The following is a 17,144-nucleotide window of genomic DNA, read 5'->3' as shown; positions in this document are numbered from 1 at the left end:
AATTTACTGTTGGTTTTTTTCATCCTTATTGCAATGCTGGCGGAGGAGGAGAACGAGTCTTATGGGCAGCAGTACGAGCAGTTCAAAAACAGTATGTTCATTCTTACTTCTTTTCATTGCATCCTCAATGTATCATTTTATGTTATAACAATATAATTCAACACTATTGTTAAAGGTACCTTGTTACTGTATTAATCTCCGCCCTCTAAAAAAAATACAAAATTGTTATGTTTATTGCAAATAGCGATAAATCTCCCCAAAAAATATGCCAACGATGTTATGTTAGTCTATTGACTATGTTCGCCATTGGGATGTGGTTAACATTCAGGAACTGATATATCATGATTATTAATAATGTATTATTTCAACAAACATATCTACATAATTTATTATTACTTTACATTTTTCTGTTCAGTAACATATTTTAAAGACGTCAGCTACTTTGAAATGTTACTTTTAAAATGCTATTAACAATTCAGTTACATTAAATATTATCACAGAGCAATTAAAATTGTTCCATTCATATATTTACAATACAAATAAATTGTTTTCAAAATATGGATGTATTTATCTTCTTACCAAATTTCTTTCTCATTAGGTCTGTTGTTTAGAATCTAATCTTAGTCATAAGCCTTCTTCCTGTAAAGATTGATGGGTTGTTGTTTTTTTATTATTTTTTTAAGAATTGAAAAAAGATACTTTCATGGGATTAAGTACAGTGTGTCTACCACGAGAACATTTCCTACCAAATGACTTTGTTTACAACAGCCAATATAGAAATAGGTTTTGGTTAGGAAGATCCATTTTGAATAGGGAGTATTGGATTGGATTTTTTCCCTTGGCATTAATTGGAAGCAATGAAAAAGCTGTAGATCACTCGTTTTCTCGCTTTTGCCGTATTTGCATATGTCTTTATATTCGCTTAAGTTGCTTCTGTTATATTTTATTAACCTTTTCTCTGGTTAATATTAGTTGCATTTGATTATTTTTTGATTCAGTCTACAATTAAAAGGCTTACCAAAGAAAAAGATGTCACTGGAATAAGTTTGAAGAATTTACAATGTCTATTGTACCAAGTTATGGGCGGAGTGGCTTCCTAAGAATGGGAAGTGCATCACCATTACATGGAAAAACATGTAAACAATTTTTGAAGAAAGGATGCAATTTTGGAAGAGCTAGTGAATAAACTGGTAATTAAAATTGGGAGCAGCGATTCAGATTCAGAAGAGATGGAATCTTGTGATAGTGACTTAGATTTTTTTTAAAGAAATTACACAACTGTAACTTGATCTTTGGAAAATAGTTTTAGCATTTTGAAATGAGATAATTTTGGCATTATTTTAATCATAATTAATCTATTTTATAAAGTTGAATTTCATAGTTGCTTCTTTGTTTCATTTCATTTAGTTTAATTACTGCTTGTAGAAGATTTTGGATTTTTATTTAATTTTCTGCAGCTATAAAATCTATTTCTGGTACATTTTTATTATTTTTTTATTAGTAATGTGTTCTTCCATATAGTCACACTTCAGCTTTACGTTCTTTTGATTGTCTTTATTCTTTAAGTTTTTTTTTTTTTTTTGTTCCTGAGTAATTTTGTTATACTTTTTCTGGCAGAATTGACTAAAAATAAAACATAAAAGTATTTGGTTAGTTAATTCCTGGATAATTGTTTTTTATATTTGTTATGATTAATAATTTAAGTTGTCGAAAGTGAAATGATGGAAAAGCAATAGATTCTAACATTTATAAATATTTTTACATACTTGAACCATTTCTCTTAAAAACTTCATATATTTACAATACAAATAAATTGTTTTCAAAATTTTTAAAGGTTTTTTTTTTCTTTTCTATTTTTTTTAAACTTGTGGCTAAAACTCAACATAAATAATATTTGAAGTGTGTTAAATAATAATAAATAATTATATCAGACAAAATGTTCCAAAATAAATCTGTTTCTAAAGTGTTATTATTGCTTTTATAAACGAACAAATTACGAAATCAATGGTTTCATTTATATTCAGGAAATGCTGTTTTGCTTTTCTTTTTAATGTTTTAGGAATTTTTAATGATTTGCATTAAGTGCCATAAAATATAAAAGTATTTTTCATATGACTTTCAACTAAAACTAAAGACCCTTTCTTTAGTTAAAAAAAATTATATCGCATACATTTTTTATGATTTTTTCTAAATAGAAAACTTTTATATAATGCCTTAAACTGACATTTAATGAAATGGTTGTCGTAAACCAAAAGTTATATAACTTTTTAAGAGATTAAATAAGATCACCCTTTTAATTCATAGATATTTGGAAATGGAAACCGCAGAAATCCATTTTGATGAACATATTTTTAAAATAAGAATTTGAAACTTTTTAAGCAAATTAGGCTGTTTGCATTAGAAAAATTAAACTGGTTATTGATTTTGAATACTTTTTCTTTTGAAATTCTATTGAAGATTTTAGTTAAAATAAGTTTTGCAGGGTACTTTGAATTTCATTATTTTTAAAGGAAATATATTTTATGAATTCAGTACTTTATTTTCATCAAAATTGTTTAATTATTTCTGTTAAATTTATAGATATAATTCAGTTATCTCCTGTCACAATTGTTGTCAAGATTTTTTTAAAAATTGATTTATGCTTTTGTTCTTAATGTTAAATAACAATTATAAGAAATTGAATTTACACCTTTAAAAGAAAAAGGAATTACTTTGAATTTAAAAATAATAATTCTGTTATGGTATTTGAAAATATTTAGGTTAGTACAATTTATTACTTTTCTAAAATTTGAGTTTATGCAATTGTAAAAAAATATATTTACTGCCAAACATTGTCCAACATTATAATGATATGACGATTACATTACATTATAGGAAATACATTACACTTCTTTTATGAATAAAAAAATCTGTGCAGGCTTATTTTCACAGCTTGTTGTTTGAATTTCTCAAATGTGATTCAAGAAAGCTAAAAACTTACACATGTTAATGTGAGCTAGAAGAATTAGAATATTTAATGAGATTTCTTCTAATCCTGTAGCCTGATTGTAATAATAGAATGGTAGTTTACAAAACTGATGGGTATTCCTAAATGACATTGATGGGCTTCAAACAAAAATGTCTAATAGAAACTGAAGGACATTAGCAGAGAAGAATTTTCAACCCTGAATGTTAAAATGAATGCAGGAGTATTGGGATCCTTTATTGCTATTATTCTAATGACTACTGATATTCAATGAAATGAAGGACTTATTTTTCAGCCCTAAAGTGTGTGCCAGTTTTCATGAAATATTTTCTTTAAAATGATTTTCTTTTTCAAGCCTGGGAAAGTGAACATTTGATCATCTGGAATAAAACATTAAAATGAACTTTTGCATCTTTTTTTGATAGAGATAATGTAAAGGGATTTCAAATTATTTTTAAAGGCTTTATTTGTGTTTCCCTTTAAGTGCAGGACCTCTGACACACGCTCGAATAAATATTTTAATTATTTAAAGATTCAGAATATTTTTACATATACATTTTGTTAAGTTAATTATATTTTAGAAATCTTGTACATATTAAAAATAAGTCACAGATCAAATCTAGATTTTTAAAAAACTAAATATTAGTAGTATGATAATTATTAATTTTGTTTCAGAAAATATATATACTTCAGAGGAAGTAAATAAATTTCAAAAAGGTTTCAAGTGTACTTAATGATGAACATTTTACATTGTATTAGATATAAACAACCTTTTATAAAAATTTGCGAACTATTGTTTTTATGTTAGATTTCCTTGCATTTACTCCTAAGAATTTGTTGATTATTAATTACATAAATTTAAAACGAATGAAATGCAGATTAATAATTTTTTGTCATGCATGATTGCACTTTAGATTTCTTAATGGATTTTTTTTTCTTCTTATTGTGCATTTGTTAGACATACAAATAATTATCAGTTTCTCTATTTAATGTGTTTTTCTTTGTATATATATGACTGGAATATCAGATGTTTTCAAGATTCTGAGTATTCAAATAATTTGAAATTTGTGAATTATTTTCAAAAATTAGATGTAATAATACCATATATCACCAATTTGGCACTAAATGTGTCAGTGTAAGGAACTTGAATGAGCTTCTATCTATGCAAAATGAACTTTTCCTTCAGCAACCTGTTTCTTTAGCAACAATTGTAAATAAAGACATTTGGCGGAAAGTGTTCTCATGGTGTACACACAGTTAATTCCTACAGGCTCTAGTTTTTTATATTTTGATGGTACTTTTTGCCAATGAAGATATATATTGTTTTTTTAAATCATTGACAAAATTTCCTAAAAGCTATTTCAAAATTTCTTTTAATTTTTTAATACATTAGTATACGAGTTTCAAAAAATTCTGTTTCAAGACTATCAAATCAAATGTCAATTGTAAGTTCAGTGCTAGATTTCCTAAAAACTTTCACTCTCATTGGGTATGCTTCGTAATACTCAAGGAGGCTAAAGTATTAAATTCCTTCCCATGCTTTAATGCTCAATTTTAACTTATTTTACTTCTTGAAAGCTTTAATTTTTAATCTCTTCTTCCAGTTTAAGTTATTTTTTTTAAGAGCAGTACGTATTTGCATCAAAATAATTGACTATTTATAGTGTAAGTAATGTATTGGAAACAAAAAATTAAGCTATTGTAAATTGTAAATAAAATTAAGCTCTACTCCTTATTATACTAATGAATTTCCTTCACAATTTATGAAAAATCTTCACTTTATACTTTATTATTTTCTGCATTAAATATTAGATGCGGAAATAATTTTATATGAAAATAGAGCTGCTGATAAATTGTTGCCTTGAAAAGAGACCTTAAAATGCAAAGCTGAAAATACCTTAATATAAATAAGAAATGGTTATATAAGCAGCTTTGGGTCTTGTTTTGGACTTCCTTTTTATTATTATTTTTTTTAATTTTATTCACCTTCTTCCTCTTGAAAGACGTGTGTATGTATTTTAACATTTTTTAATGAAAAATATGAATTGTAAGCTAAAATTGTCTAGTATAAATGTAATCCTAATTTACTTCTTATCCTAATTTATAATCTATAAATATTTATTCCTTTATGCAGAACTGTATTTTATAGTTAAATACTCTAATTGTTTATGCTGTGTGTATTTGTGGAAGTAAAGTTTCTATTTAAGGAATTTCTGTTTATATTTTTAGGTATAAAGATGCACATTGTATCGTTTATTCAGGAGATCATGTCCCAGCTGCAGACATTTTAAAGAATGTTGAAGTGCGTTTCAATATAAAACTTCTTCGAAGCATTGATATCATATACTTAAAAACTCGTTTCTTAGTTGAAGCAAAATATTATCCAGTTTTCACTTTACTTATGCAAAGCTTGGGATCTGTTGTTTTAGGATTAGAAGCTCTACTTAAATATGCCCCTGATATATATATTGATACTATGGGATATGCTTGGACATTCCCAATTTTCAAATTTTTAGGATCTTCTTCTGTAGCTGCTTATGTACATTTCCCCACTATTAGTACAGATATGTTGAAAAATGTTCAGATTAGAACAACTGCTGTAAATAACCGCAAATATATTTCAAACAGTAAATTATTTTCACAGTGCAAACTTATTTATTACCATCTTTTTGCATTTTTTTATCGTGTAGTTGGTAGGCAGGCTGATATTATTATGGTGAATTCATCATGGACAAGAAATCACATATTGGAACTGTGGCAAAAACCTCATTTGACTTTTACTGTTTATCCACCATGTGATGTTTCTGCATTTAATTGCATTCCATTGGAAATACATAATGGTAAAACAAGAATTATGTCTATTGCCCAATTTCGTCCAGAAAAAAATCATGAACTTCAAATTAGAGCTTTCCATAACTTTCTTGAAAGATTAGAATGTCTTATGAATACCACTATTTTGGTGCTTATTGGAAGTTGCAGACATGAGGAAGATTATCAAAGGGTCCAAATGTTAAGAAACTTGTGCAATGAACTGAAGATATCTGAAAAAGTGGAATTCAAAGTTAACTTGACATTTCAAGAAATTGTTCAAGAAATGAAGAAATCTATTATGGCACTTCATACTATGAGAGATGAACATTTTGGTATTGGTAAGAGTAAATATTTTTTTATCTTTAAGTTTATAAATTCTAAAAACTAGGCACATAACAACTATATGCATTTTGTATTTGTTAAATCATTTTCAGTAGACAATCATAGGCAAGATAGGTCGGGTTTTGAAAATGAGTTTCGGATTCAAAATCCTAATCATTATACTTCTTATTTTTTTAACTGAAAATTTTTTTATGGATTATGCCAGTATTATTAGATCTATACTGAATGTGATTTTAGTTTATAATCCTCTTTCAAACTTATTCAATAATGTTAGGGTAAAATACATTGTACACCATTGATTTGTAGATCACTATATTTTATTTAAATATTATAAAATTTGTATTTGTTGTATAACTGTTGATATCTAGGTTTTCAGAATAGTATGAAATCCCAAAGAGACTAGCATGGTTCATTTAGAAGCTACTCATTGGCAGCAGTTTACATTAATTTTAAATATTTATGAGATGTGATGAAAATGAAGATTATTATATAATATTAATGTTGTATGAAATATTTCTTTTAAATTTATTTTTAAATAGAAAATATTTGATCCTTTATGACACGCAACCCTTTAAAACTTAAATTCAAGTAGGAAAAAAAAAAGGTTGAAGGTAAGTCTATTTAGGCCTAAAGAAGTATGCAAATTAAATTTCATGTACTTCCCTTTTTCATTCTGTAAGTGTTCTATCTGGTAAAACACTGTGCCACTAGAGCTATGAAAATTATGATTTAGCAAGCATTGCAACAAAGTGCAAAAATGATTAAAATCTCTTGAATATGAATAAAACACTACTAATTTATATCTGTGTAGCAGAATTAGCATGACCTAATTTGCATTACAAGAATGCTTGCTCAGATTTGTTATCCAAGAGCAATTCTTGTAGCATTTTCAGTTCTCTCTCACATCGTCTTTTCTATCTTTCAAAAAGACTTAATGGACGCCTACATGCCATTTCCTATACAATTAATTTACAATAAGAAATTAACTACGATTATATTTAAAATAAAAAATAAGCTGTTATATATATTAGAAGATAATTGCATGGTTATATAAAACAAGCATTAGCGAAACTCAAAATCAAGAACATACAGTGTTGAGACTCTACCTGAATTTCATTTCATTCAGTCGTTTCTCCGCTAATAAGATTCAAAGATGTGGGATCGTAATGTGAAATAATCCACTCGTTATTAATCTGACTCCATTTTATTATCTATCTAAATTACAATTCTATTTACATGCTATATTTATATTTAGTTGCCATATACAAAAACATACATTGGTTTCGCGCGCAGTTAATTCTGATTTTAGAGTTGTAAAAGCAAGTTATAGCTCTAGTATGATTAAAGTTAAAATTAGTTTTTAGCCAAAGGCGCTCGTAACATCCTCCCACCTTTTGATTTTTAAATTAGGAGGTTACAAAATCAAAATTAACAAAATATTGCATTCAAAATATTTAGAAATCAAAACATGAAATGCACATATTTGAAAAGTACATAATAAAGTTTAAAAGTTAGTTAAAACGTGAAGGTTTAACCACTTTTCTTCCACTTCTAGTTTTTGTTTCATAGTCGTTATTTTCCGAGCTCGGGATTTCGATTTCTTCATACGAAGCAACCGGTTCGTTTTTTCTCGCACCCACAGGATCGTCATGGTCTAATTCCAAGGGGTATAAACGTTGCACTGGACGCACAAGTTCCCCACTCGCTGTTTTTAGCTTCACTACTCGGATGCAGCCATCTTTCCCAGGAAACACTTCGATTACCAATCCCAAAGGCCAGTCTAGTCGCTTTTTGATATCACTTTCAATTATAACAATATCTCCCACTTGCACTTGTCTAGATTCCTTTCCTTTTGGCTTCTGGATTAACAAGCTTAGATATTCTTTTCGAAATCTTTTCCTCAAGTCCTCTCGTAATTTTTGTTGATACTGATATCGTTTGGAGATATTTACTTTATCCAAAGTATCCAAATCGGGAACTCCTACCTTTGTAGTCTCTTGAATGAACATTGAGGGAGTCAGTGGAATTAAATCATTCGGATCTTCCGATAGATAATTCAAAGGTCTAGAATTGATGTTGGCTTCTACGTCACAAAGAATAGTGAACATTTCTTCGTAATGAAGCGATGCCTTTCCTAAAACTCTTCTTAAAAGCTTCTTCACCATCTTAATCATGCTCTCAAAAAATCCGCCCCACCAAGCAGCTGTTGGGGGGTTAAATTTCCACTGAATTCTTAAGACGGAGGCGTCATTGACAATCTTGTCCCAATCAAGAGAACCCATCAAATTATTTGTTCCAGTAAAATTTGTTCCGTTATCGCTGTATATAGTCCTAGGTCGCCCTCGTCTTGCGACGAATCTTCTAAAACCTAGAAGGAATCCATTAGTTGAAAGACTCTGTATTAATTCCAAATGAATGGCCCTATATACAGCGCAAGTAAAAAGCAAGATCCAGGCCTTTTTCCCATCCTTTAAATGAAGCGGCCCTGCTAAATCCACTCCAGTGACTTCGAATATCAAGGCTTCCCGTACACGATCTTCCGGTAGTGGCGCAGGAATTGATTCAATTTTCTTGCTCGTATATCTTTTGCATCTTATACACCTTGAGAGCACTTTCTGGACAGTTTTTCGGCCCTGCAGAATCCAAAATTTTTGACGGATATCTGTTAGGACAACTTGAACTCCAGCATGGGAAGAGATCAAATGATGTTCGAAAATCAATCTCTCCACTAATGGGTGCTTACAAGGCAATACTAGAGGGTATCTAAAATTTTCTTCATCATCTCGTCTAGTAATTTTAGTTTTCAATCTAATTAGTCCATCAGAATCATTAAACACACAGAGTGATTTAAGTTTTGATCTTGCATCTTCGTTATTAAAGGTTTCTTGTTGCACGATTTGTATCACCTTTCTTTCGGCGGCATCTAGTTCTGCAACAGTTAAAAGATCTTTCATCTTGTTAATTGGATTTCGGCAATTTTGTACAAATCGTAGCATCCATGCTATCATTCGCACAATTTTGGAATATCTTGAGAACTTGTACAAATACCAGGATTTATTCAGATCTGTAGAGTTGACTAAAGTTACGACCCTCTTTTTCCTTTCCCGGAAAACCTCTTCAAAATTGTATTCAGAGTCTGTCGCTGGCCATTCTTCTTCTGGAAGTTTCAACCACTGTGGGCCCTCCCACCATCTCGATTTCAAAAATCCTTGGATTGAACAACCACGGGAAGGGAGATCAGCAGGATTGCAAGTGCCTGGGAGATGCTTCCAAGCATCCTTTGAAGAAAGACTTCTTATTTCTTCTACTCTGTTATTCACGAACGTACCCCAATGATCTTCTTTTTGAATCCAATGAAGAGCAACAGAAGAATCTGTCCAATAAAAAGTAGGTACGTCTCTCAAAGACATAGAATTTTTAATGTCTGAAGTTAACCTAGCTCCAATGCAGCATGCCAATAATTCTAGACGAGGTATTGTAATAACCTTTAAAGGTGCTACTCTACTTTTTGCCTCTATAAAATATATTTTGACTTCCTCTCCCAAGGTATTTCTCAAAAATACGACAGTACTGTATGCAACTTTGCTGGCATCACAAAAGGTATGAAGACTTAGTCCTTCGGTGCAGCCATTGATCTTTACACATCTAGGGATCTTAACTTCAGACAGCAATTTCAAATCAACAATCAAAGTTTTGAATTTTTTCTGAATGTCATCTGGTAGAATTTCATCCCACCCTAAGTTTCTTTTCCAAATATTTTGCACTAAGAGTTTTAAACATATTGTCACAGGACATAAAAATCCAAGTGGATCAAATATCTTTTGAGACGTTGACAGAATATTTCTTTTACTGCAAACATCAAAATTAAATTCTGTATTTTGTAAATCACAGAAAAGGAAATCTTCATTTGTATTCCATAACAGTCCAAGTACTGAGGTTGGAACAGTTGGCTCGTCCCGACTTAGGTCCCTTGTATATTCCCAACCTCGAAGATCAAAACAAGCCTTGGAAAGCAACAGCTTTGCTTCTTGAATGAATCGGGTAAGATCATCTTCATTGCGCACGGATGTCACACAGTTATCTACATAAAAGGAATTCTTCAATATTTCGGAGGTTTCAGGAAAGCACTCTTTACTTTCCTCTAGATGATTCATCAAAACCGCTGCCAAGAGGAAAGGACTACAAGTGAGGCCAAAAACAAGACGGCGGTGACGAAGTATCTCAAATTTTCTTGTTTCGTAATCTTTCCACCAAAGAAATCGCAAAACATCTTGATCCTCTTTTGCAATTGAGATTTGAAGAAAGGCTTTTTTAATATCAGAAATTACCCCAATGTTATTTTGTCTGAATTTTCTTAAAATGGGTGGAATTTGCTCTATTAAATTTGGTCCCTTTTCCAGACAGTCATTTAAGGACGGAACTTTCTTAACTCGACAAGAAGCGTCAAACACTGGACGTACTTTGGTTGATGAGTTTTCCTTAAAAACACCTCGGTGCGGCAAATAATAACTTGGATTTCCCTCCTCCATTTTGGGCACTTTCTCTATTATATTTTCCTCAAGCCATTCTTCAAAAACAGCCTCATATTCTGCATATTTCTTTTCATCTTTTAACTTTTGTGAAGTACGGATACAACGTTGTTCAGCTGTGGATCTATTGTCTTGTAGAATTTCTTTTGCTTCTATCCAAGGTAGCTTAACTATGTATCTGCCATTTTCATCTCTATCCACTGCTTTCATAAAATGATCCATTGCGTTTCTTTTCATTTCTTCTTTAGATTTAGTTTCAACTGGATCCATAATACCTAAAGTTTCTAATTTCCAAAGATCAGAGATAGAGCTATTTTGTATTAGCATTGAAGTCACCAGTTGAGCGGAAGTATTTTCCTCTTTTCCTCCAAAAACTTTACCCATGATCAGCCAGCCTAATTTTGTTTCATATGCTACTAATCCACATTTCAGAGCATATATATTTCCTGAGAATAACTGTCCGCAAAAGTCAGCTCCTATCAGCAATTCAATGTTCGGACAATCTTTGCCTTGATCAGAGAGTATTATATTCTTTTTCTTCAACTCCTTTTGCCAATTTCCTTTGTGGATCCGAGGTATTTTTCCGCATATAATTGGTTGATCGAGGACTTGCATATCGTAAGTGAATCCCGTATTCAAATTCTGAAGGGTTATTTCATATAGTCCATGATCTTGTTTTTCTAACGTAGATCCACCAAATACCGAATGTATGATATTTTTAACTTCAATGGGCCTCAGATTCATTTCTTTAATTGTTTTCTCTAATAAGTATGATCGCTGCGAACCACTGTCAATAAGAGCTCGTACTCTGCGTGTTTTTCCTTCTGCTTTAATATTAACTTGCAATGTTTGAAGGAGAACTTCTTCAGCAGCACACTGATTGGATAAATTGACATTTAGATTCTCTTCCACCTCAGGTGTTTTGACTTTTGGTTTGTTTGTTGGCAGATCTGGACACATCAAAGTCCAATGCCTCTTATTACAAAGCAGGCACTGTACATTTGACTTGCAAATTCTTGACCTATGGCCAGGCTTTAAACAAGTGAAGCAGCATTTTTTATTTTTCAAAATCTTTTGTTTCTTTTCAAAATCAAATTTTTTGGCATTGTAACATTCTTTGCTTTCGTGAGGTTTTTCACAAAAAACGCATATTGCATTATGTTTTCTTTTTTCTGTACCTCCTGAAAACAAATCTGTAGCAGTAGCCACAGAATCAGAATTCCTCTCCTTACACACCTTAGGCGCAAATCCTGATCTCGCTAAGCGAATTCTTTCCTCACCTTCTATTTCTGTTTTCAGAAAGAGTAATAAATTTTTCAGTTTTTCTGAATAAGCATTGCTTTCCGGGTCATGATTTGCTATTATAATTGGATTACGCAGCCATACCCTGAATATATCTTCAGGTATGCAGGATTCCACCAGGGGGAAAAGCATTGCTGAATACTTGTCTGATGTTAAACCAATTGATTCTAGAGCTCTTAAGTAAGTTTCTAATTTATCATAAATTTGCGACGTGCTTAATTTCCTTTTAGCTTCTGAAGCATTTATTATAACTAATTTTAGTAGCTCACGAACGTAGTATTCAATAAGCAACTCATCCTTTCCGAAACGCGATTTTAAACTTTCTATTGCCTTGCAATAATTCGCATTTGTTGGAGGATAACTGTCTATAATTTCCCGAGCTCTAGTTCCTTCACTTACACATTGGATCAAATATTGAAATTTGTCTTCATTCTCTAATTTATCATCATCATGAATACGCTTAAATTGACTCCAGAAAGCCAGCCAATTCTTAATTTCACCGTTAAATTTAACGAGTTCTATTTTAGGTAACTTAAGTTTTCGTTTAATTCTAGGAGAAACAGAACCAACGCTTTCCTTTTCAGCGTAAGAAAGTTTAGTCAAATATATGTCCACATTTACTTTCGCTTCAATCATTTTTGTGCTGTATTCTTCGATTTTCATATACTCATCTTCATACTTTTCGGTATCAGAATTTTCCAGAAGAAAACTACATATTTCATTATCTAATTTGGCCAAATCCGAATAAATTCGTTCCAAATTGCCGAAAAGTGATTTAATCTCTTTTTCCTGAGGTTCATCGACCTTTAATCTTTCAATTAAAACATTATACGTTTTCGTAAAGTTAGATCTAATAGGTATTCGCTTCTTAACGGACATCTCCATTTTTATTTCACTACTTAATTCTTATTGCAAATAAAAACAGACGTACCGTATTTTTAGCAATCACGTCCGGGTTCACCACAATGTTGAGACTCTACCTGAATTTCATTTCATTCAGTCGTTTCTCCGCTAATAAGATTCAAAGATGTGGGATCGTAATGTGAAATAATCCACTCGTTATTAATCTGACTCCATTTTATTATCTATCTAAATTACAATTCTATTTACATGCTATATTTATATTTAGTTGCCATATACAAAAACATACATTGGTTTCGCGCGCAGTTAATTCTGATTTTAGAGTTGTAAAAGCAAGTTATAGCTCTAGTATGATTAAAGTTAAAATTAGTTTTTAGCCAAAGGCGCTCGTAACATACAGCTTTAAGCAAAGATGATGAAAGCTACTGTTTAAGGAAAAAAAAAATCATAGACTCTCTTACCCTCCCCCAAAACTTTCCTTGGATAGAGTTTAGTTTCCACGAAAAGAATGAAGGAAAGAAAGGAATGAAGACACAGATGTTCTCTTTCTGCCATAATGTTTTGCCACATAGCACAATTGGTGCAGTATTCCAACTAATGAAGCATCCAATTTTATTTGACAGTTACATGCATGCTTTTCCTTTTAAAATATATAATAAATAGTTTAAAATACAGACAACTAAATTATGGTGAATTTTTTTCCAATAGTTATTTTTGTCTAAAAAAATATATAAAAACAAAATTCCTTGAAAATACAGGCTTTTACAAAGTGCATAAGGGCTGAAAATTATGTATTTGTTTGATTTAAACTGTCATCATCTCTTATTTAAAAAAAATTTTAAGTGAATCCTAAATCTATTTTTCCCCCATTTATATTTGAATTTAATGATAAAGCAATTGAAGTTAGGTGTTCCGCATAGTGAAACAAAGAGACACAAAGGGCTAAAGCTCTATTAAATCAAGTAATTTTAAAATTATCAAATGATTACTCTCATTGTGGTGATCAAATCTATAATCAGAGTGCATGCCAAGCTATCACTTGAAAACAAAATAATTGTACACTCACTTTCATTCTTTTTTTCTTATATTAGTTTTTATCTATAAGGCCATATTTTTTTCTGGTCAGCAGCAATAATTAGTTAAACTTTTCTGAATTTTATTATTTTTTTAGTATCATTCTCATAATTAATGTATGTTCAAATAATTGTGGAAAATTATATGTTAATCTCTAAAATCCATTTTTATTTGTACTCTTCAGCATACAAACCCTTTCAAAAAATTGTTGCTACTTCAGGAAAGAGAAATAATTGTTCAACTGAATCATCAAATCTATGTAGCTCAAAAATTTTTTTAGATGAATAGGAATGTTTATAACTCGAATCACAAATGTAAATAAATTCACAGAAAAATGCTTGACACTTTGTAGATATTTCTAGTAGCATTTAAATTGTGAAATGTTTCTTCCTTCCATTTTTAAAGTTTTAATGTTATTTTTATGTTTTATATATTGTGATACTATAAACAAATGGTATCTATGAAGTATATATATGGTTACAACTGCAGATCAAAATTTGTTTAGAAGAAAATATTTGCATTTTTTTTTTTTTTCCCTTGCATAAAAATAAGTGTATTATGATTGAATTTTTTGTGTTTATTTTCATTCAGGAAAATTTACTTTATTTTTACCTCATTTACTTTTCTGAGTACATTTCAAGTTTTTCCATTTATCCTATCCTATTCTATTATTATTATATATGGTATAACAATAAATCTGGTATGCTATACAATCTTCAAAATTAAAAGTGATATATTTCATAGTATAAACATGTTTATTTTTTAACCATAAAAATGTTTGATTGAAGGTAGTGATGATCATGTCTAGAAGATGATTTTTTACTACCTCACCCTAAAAGTGAGATGCTCACCATGTCATTGTTTATAACTGAAAGATATAAAAAGTGGTATTTTTCATCTCAGTGATAAACTATATAATATAAATAAATGACTTGATGTAATTCTTTTCTTTTATTTATATTTAAGTCTATATTTAATGGCTTATACAATGTAGGTAAATGTGGGCACCTACATTTACATTTAATGCATTTTAAAACTATTCAAGGGCTGTGTAAAAAGTAAAATATTTACAAGATTGTAATTTATTTAGTCGTTCTATTAGACTGAATATAAAGCATTTAATTGAGCAATTTCTTCCTGTTTGATTAATACAATAAAAATATTTTTACAGGAATTGTTGAGTGCATGTCTGCAGGTTTAATTATGATCGCTCATAATACTGGTGGCCCAAAGATGGACATTATTGTTGATTATAATGGTAAAAAAACTGGCTTCTTAGCAAATGACATAAACACCTTTGCAGATGCTATGGAATATGTATGGAAAATGGATCCTAAAGATTTAGATGAAATAAGAACAAATGCTCGTAACTCTGTATCACGCTTTTCTGCAGATAAGTTTGAAGATGATTTTATTTCAGCATTCAAATTACTTTTCATATGAAGAAATGATGTAATTATATATTTTGTTATTAATAAATTTGTTTATCATACAATTTATTTTTTTAACATTGACAGGGAACGCAATGTTTTTATTTTGCATAATTATGAACTAAATATTGTTTTTAATTCCATTGAAGCATCAAAGCATTTATACGACACATGCAGAGTACCTGTTAGTTTTTCACATCAATATGCATAATCTTATACTTTCTCCGAACTCGCCTTGCAGAGAATGAAAGCAATAAAACCTCCTACATGGATATTTCGATGTTATTAATTAGATATATCATTGAATTCAATCTGCATGTTCTTTAGTTTACTAATTTAGGCAGTAGAAATTTCTAAACACTTTCTTCTTTAATTATCTAAATTTGTATGAAAATACACCAGTTTGATATTTAGAATTCGTCTAAGTTTTACCACATTATTTGTTATCTTTTGATTTAAATAAACTCTATTCTAAAAATATATGAAAAATTAGAATATATTTAACAGAAAAAAGCTGATATAAATATTTTCAATAAAATATATATTATCATAAAATTTACATCAATGCCTAAAACATTTGATCAATGCAACATTATAACAAAAAAAAAACAGTTAGCATATTTAATATTTCATAAGTGAAATTTAATTTTTTTTATGGGGGGGATACATATTTTTCAAAAGCAAAAGCAATGGGAAGTTTTGATATATGGTAGGAGCAAACATTCATCTGTATTTGATCCAACTTTTTCATGAATGCAAAATTCATGCGTTTTTGTTTACAAATTAATCATTTTTTAGTTAAAAAGATATACTTCAAATTGACTTTTTAAGTTTTTGAGAAGCATACAAAAAATATATATAATCAACAAAATTTTAAATTCTGAAGGACTTCAATCATTGTGTACTGCTAAAACCATATATATATATATTTGTTTTATATATACTCAGTAAACCATATATACTCAGCAGTTTTGATTTTTTTCCAGTAAATTTTAAAAATAATTTCTCTTATGATTTCAAACTCATTAAGCAAATATAAATATTTGTATTTTTACATTTTAAAAATGAAAAGTTCACAACCATGAATTAACTAAATCAGTCAATTTGCTAGTTTAGTTCTTCAACAAATGATTCTGGCTAGTATAAGATGGAAAAATGGCTATCACCATTAAATAAAAAGAATGTGATATAAATATGTATACTTAAAAACATTACATGAAGAACTGTCAATATTTAACTTCAAGATGACTTTTATATTGTTTGCTAGAATTATGTTTCATCTAATTTACTACAGAATAATTTGAACCTTGAGTGAATTTAAAACTTTTGCAAGTATTATAGCTTAAACCCTGACAAGAATCAGTCAAGGGTATTTATTAAAGATCACTTTCTGAGATGAGTTTAAAAGGGTATATTTTCAACACTCTTATCTATGCTGATCTCTTTTTAATAATCTAAGAAATTTATTATTTGATACATTGCTATGTATAAGTCGGCATCATTATTACAAATATGAACATCCATCTTTGTAATCTTAAATATGGTGACAGTTGTGCCATAATTTATTTATGCAATTTCAAAAGAACTGTAAGCAGTCACAAGAGATTAATAATGCTTGTATAGAATGACAAAATTATCATGAAGTAAAAAATGTGTATTTATAAATATCATCTATAAATTTATCTTATTTAATAGAGCATTTTGACACTTCTGATGTTTTATAAATTTGTAACTGAAATGCATACATGGTGAGTGTTGTAAAAGTGACTGATTAAAAAATGTTTTGTGAATAGACTTAGCATGAAGAATTACAATATTTGATCAAATACT

The 17,144-nt window shown here is 29.7% G+C and overlaps 1 protein-coding gene across 1 annotated transcript; it reads left to right on the top strand.

The window, feature by feature from the left end:
- Window positions 1-33: 33 nt before the first annotated feature.
- On the top strand, window positions 34-15,327 carry LOC129959228 (GDP-Man:Man(3)GlcNAc(2)-PP-Dol alpha-1,2-mannosyltransferase-like). Its single transcript, XM_056072051.1, has 3 exons — window positions 34-91; window positions 5,656-6,114; window positions 15,056-15,327. Exons 1-3 carry the CDS (start codon window positions 34-36, stop codon window positions 15,325-15,327), a joined length of 789 nt encoding a protein of 262 aa, XP_055928026.1.
- The last annotated feature ends 1,817 nt before the right edge of the window (window positions 15,328-17,144 follow it).

The sequence above is a fragment of the Argiope bruennichi genome, chromosome X1 (assembly GCF_947563725.1).
Source record: "Argiope bruennichi chromosome X1, qqArgBrue1.1, whole genome shotgun sequence".
NCBI classification, from domain to species: domain Eukaryota; kingdom Metazoa; phylum Arthropoda; class Arachnida; order Araneae; family Araneidae; genus Argiope; species Argiope bruennichi.
This window is presented reverse-complemented; position numbering and strand designations above follow the sequence as displayed.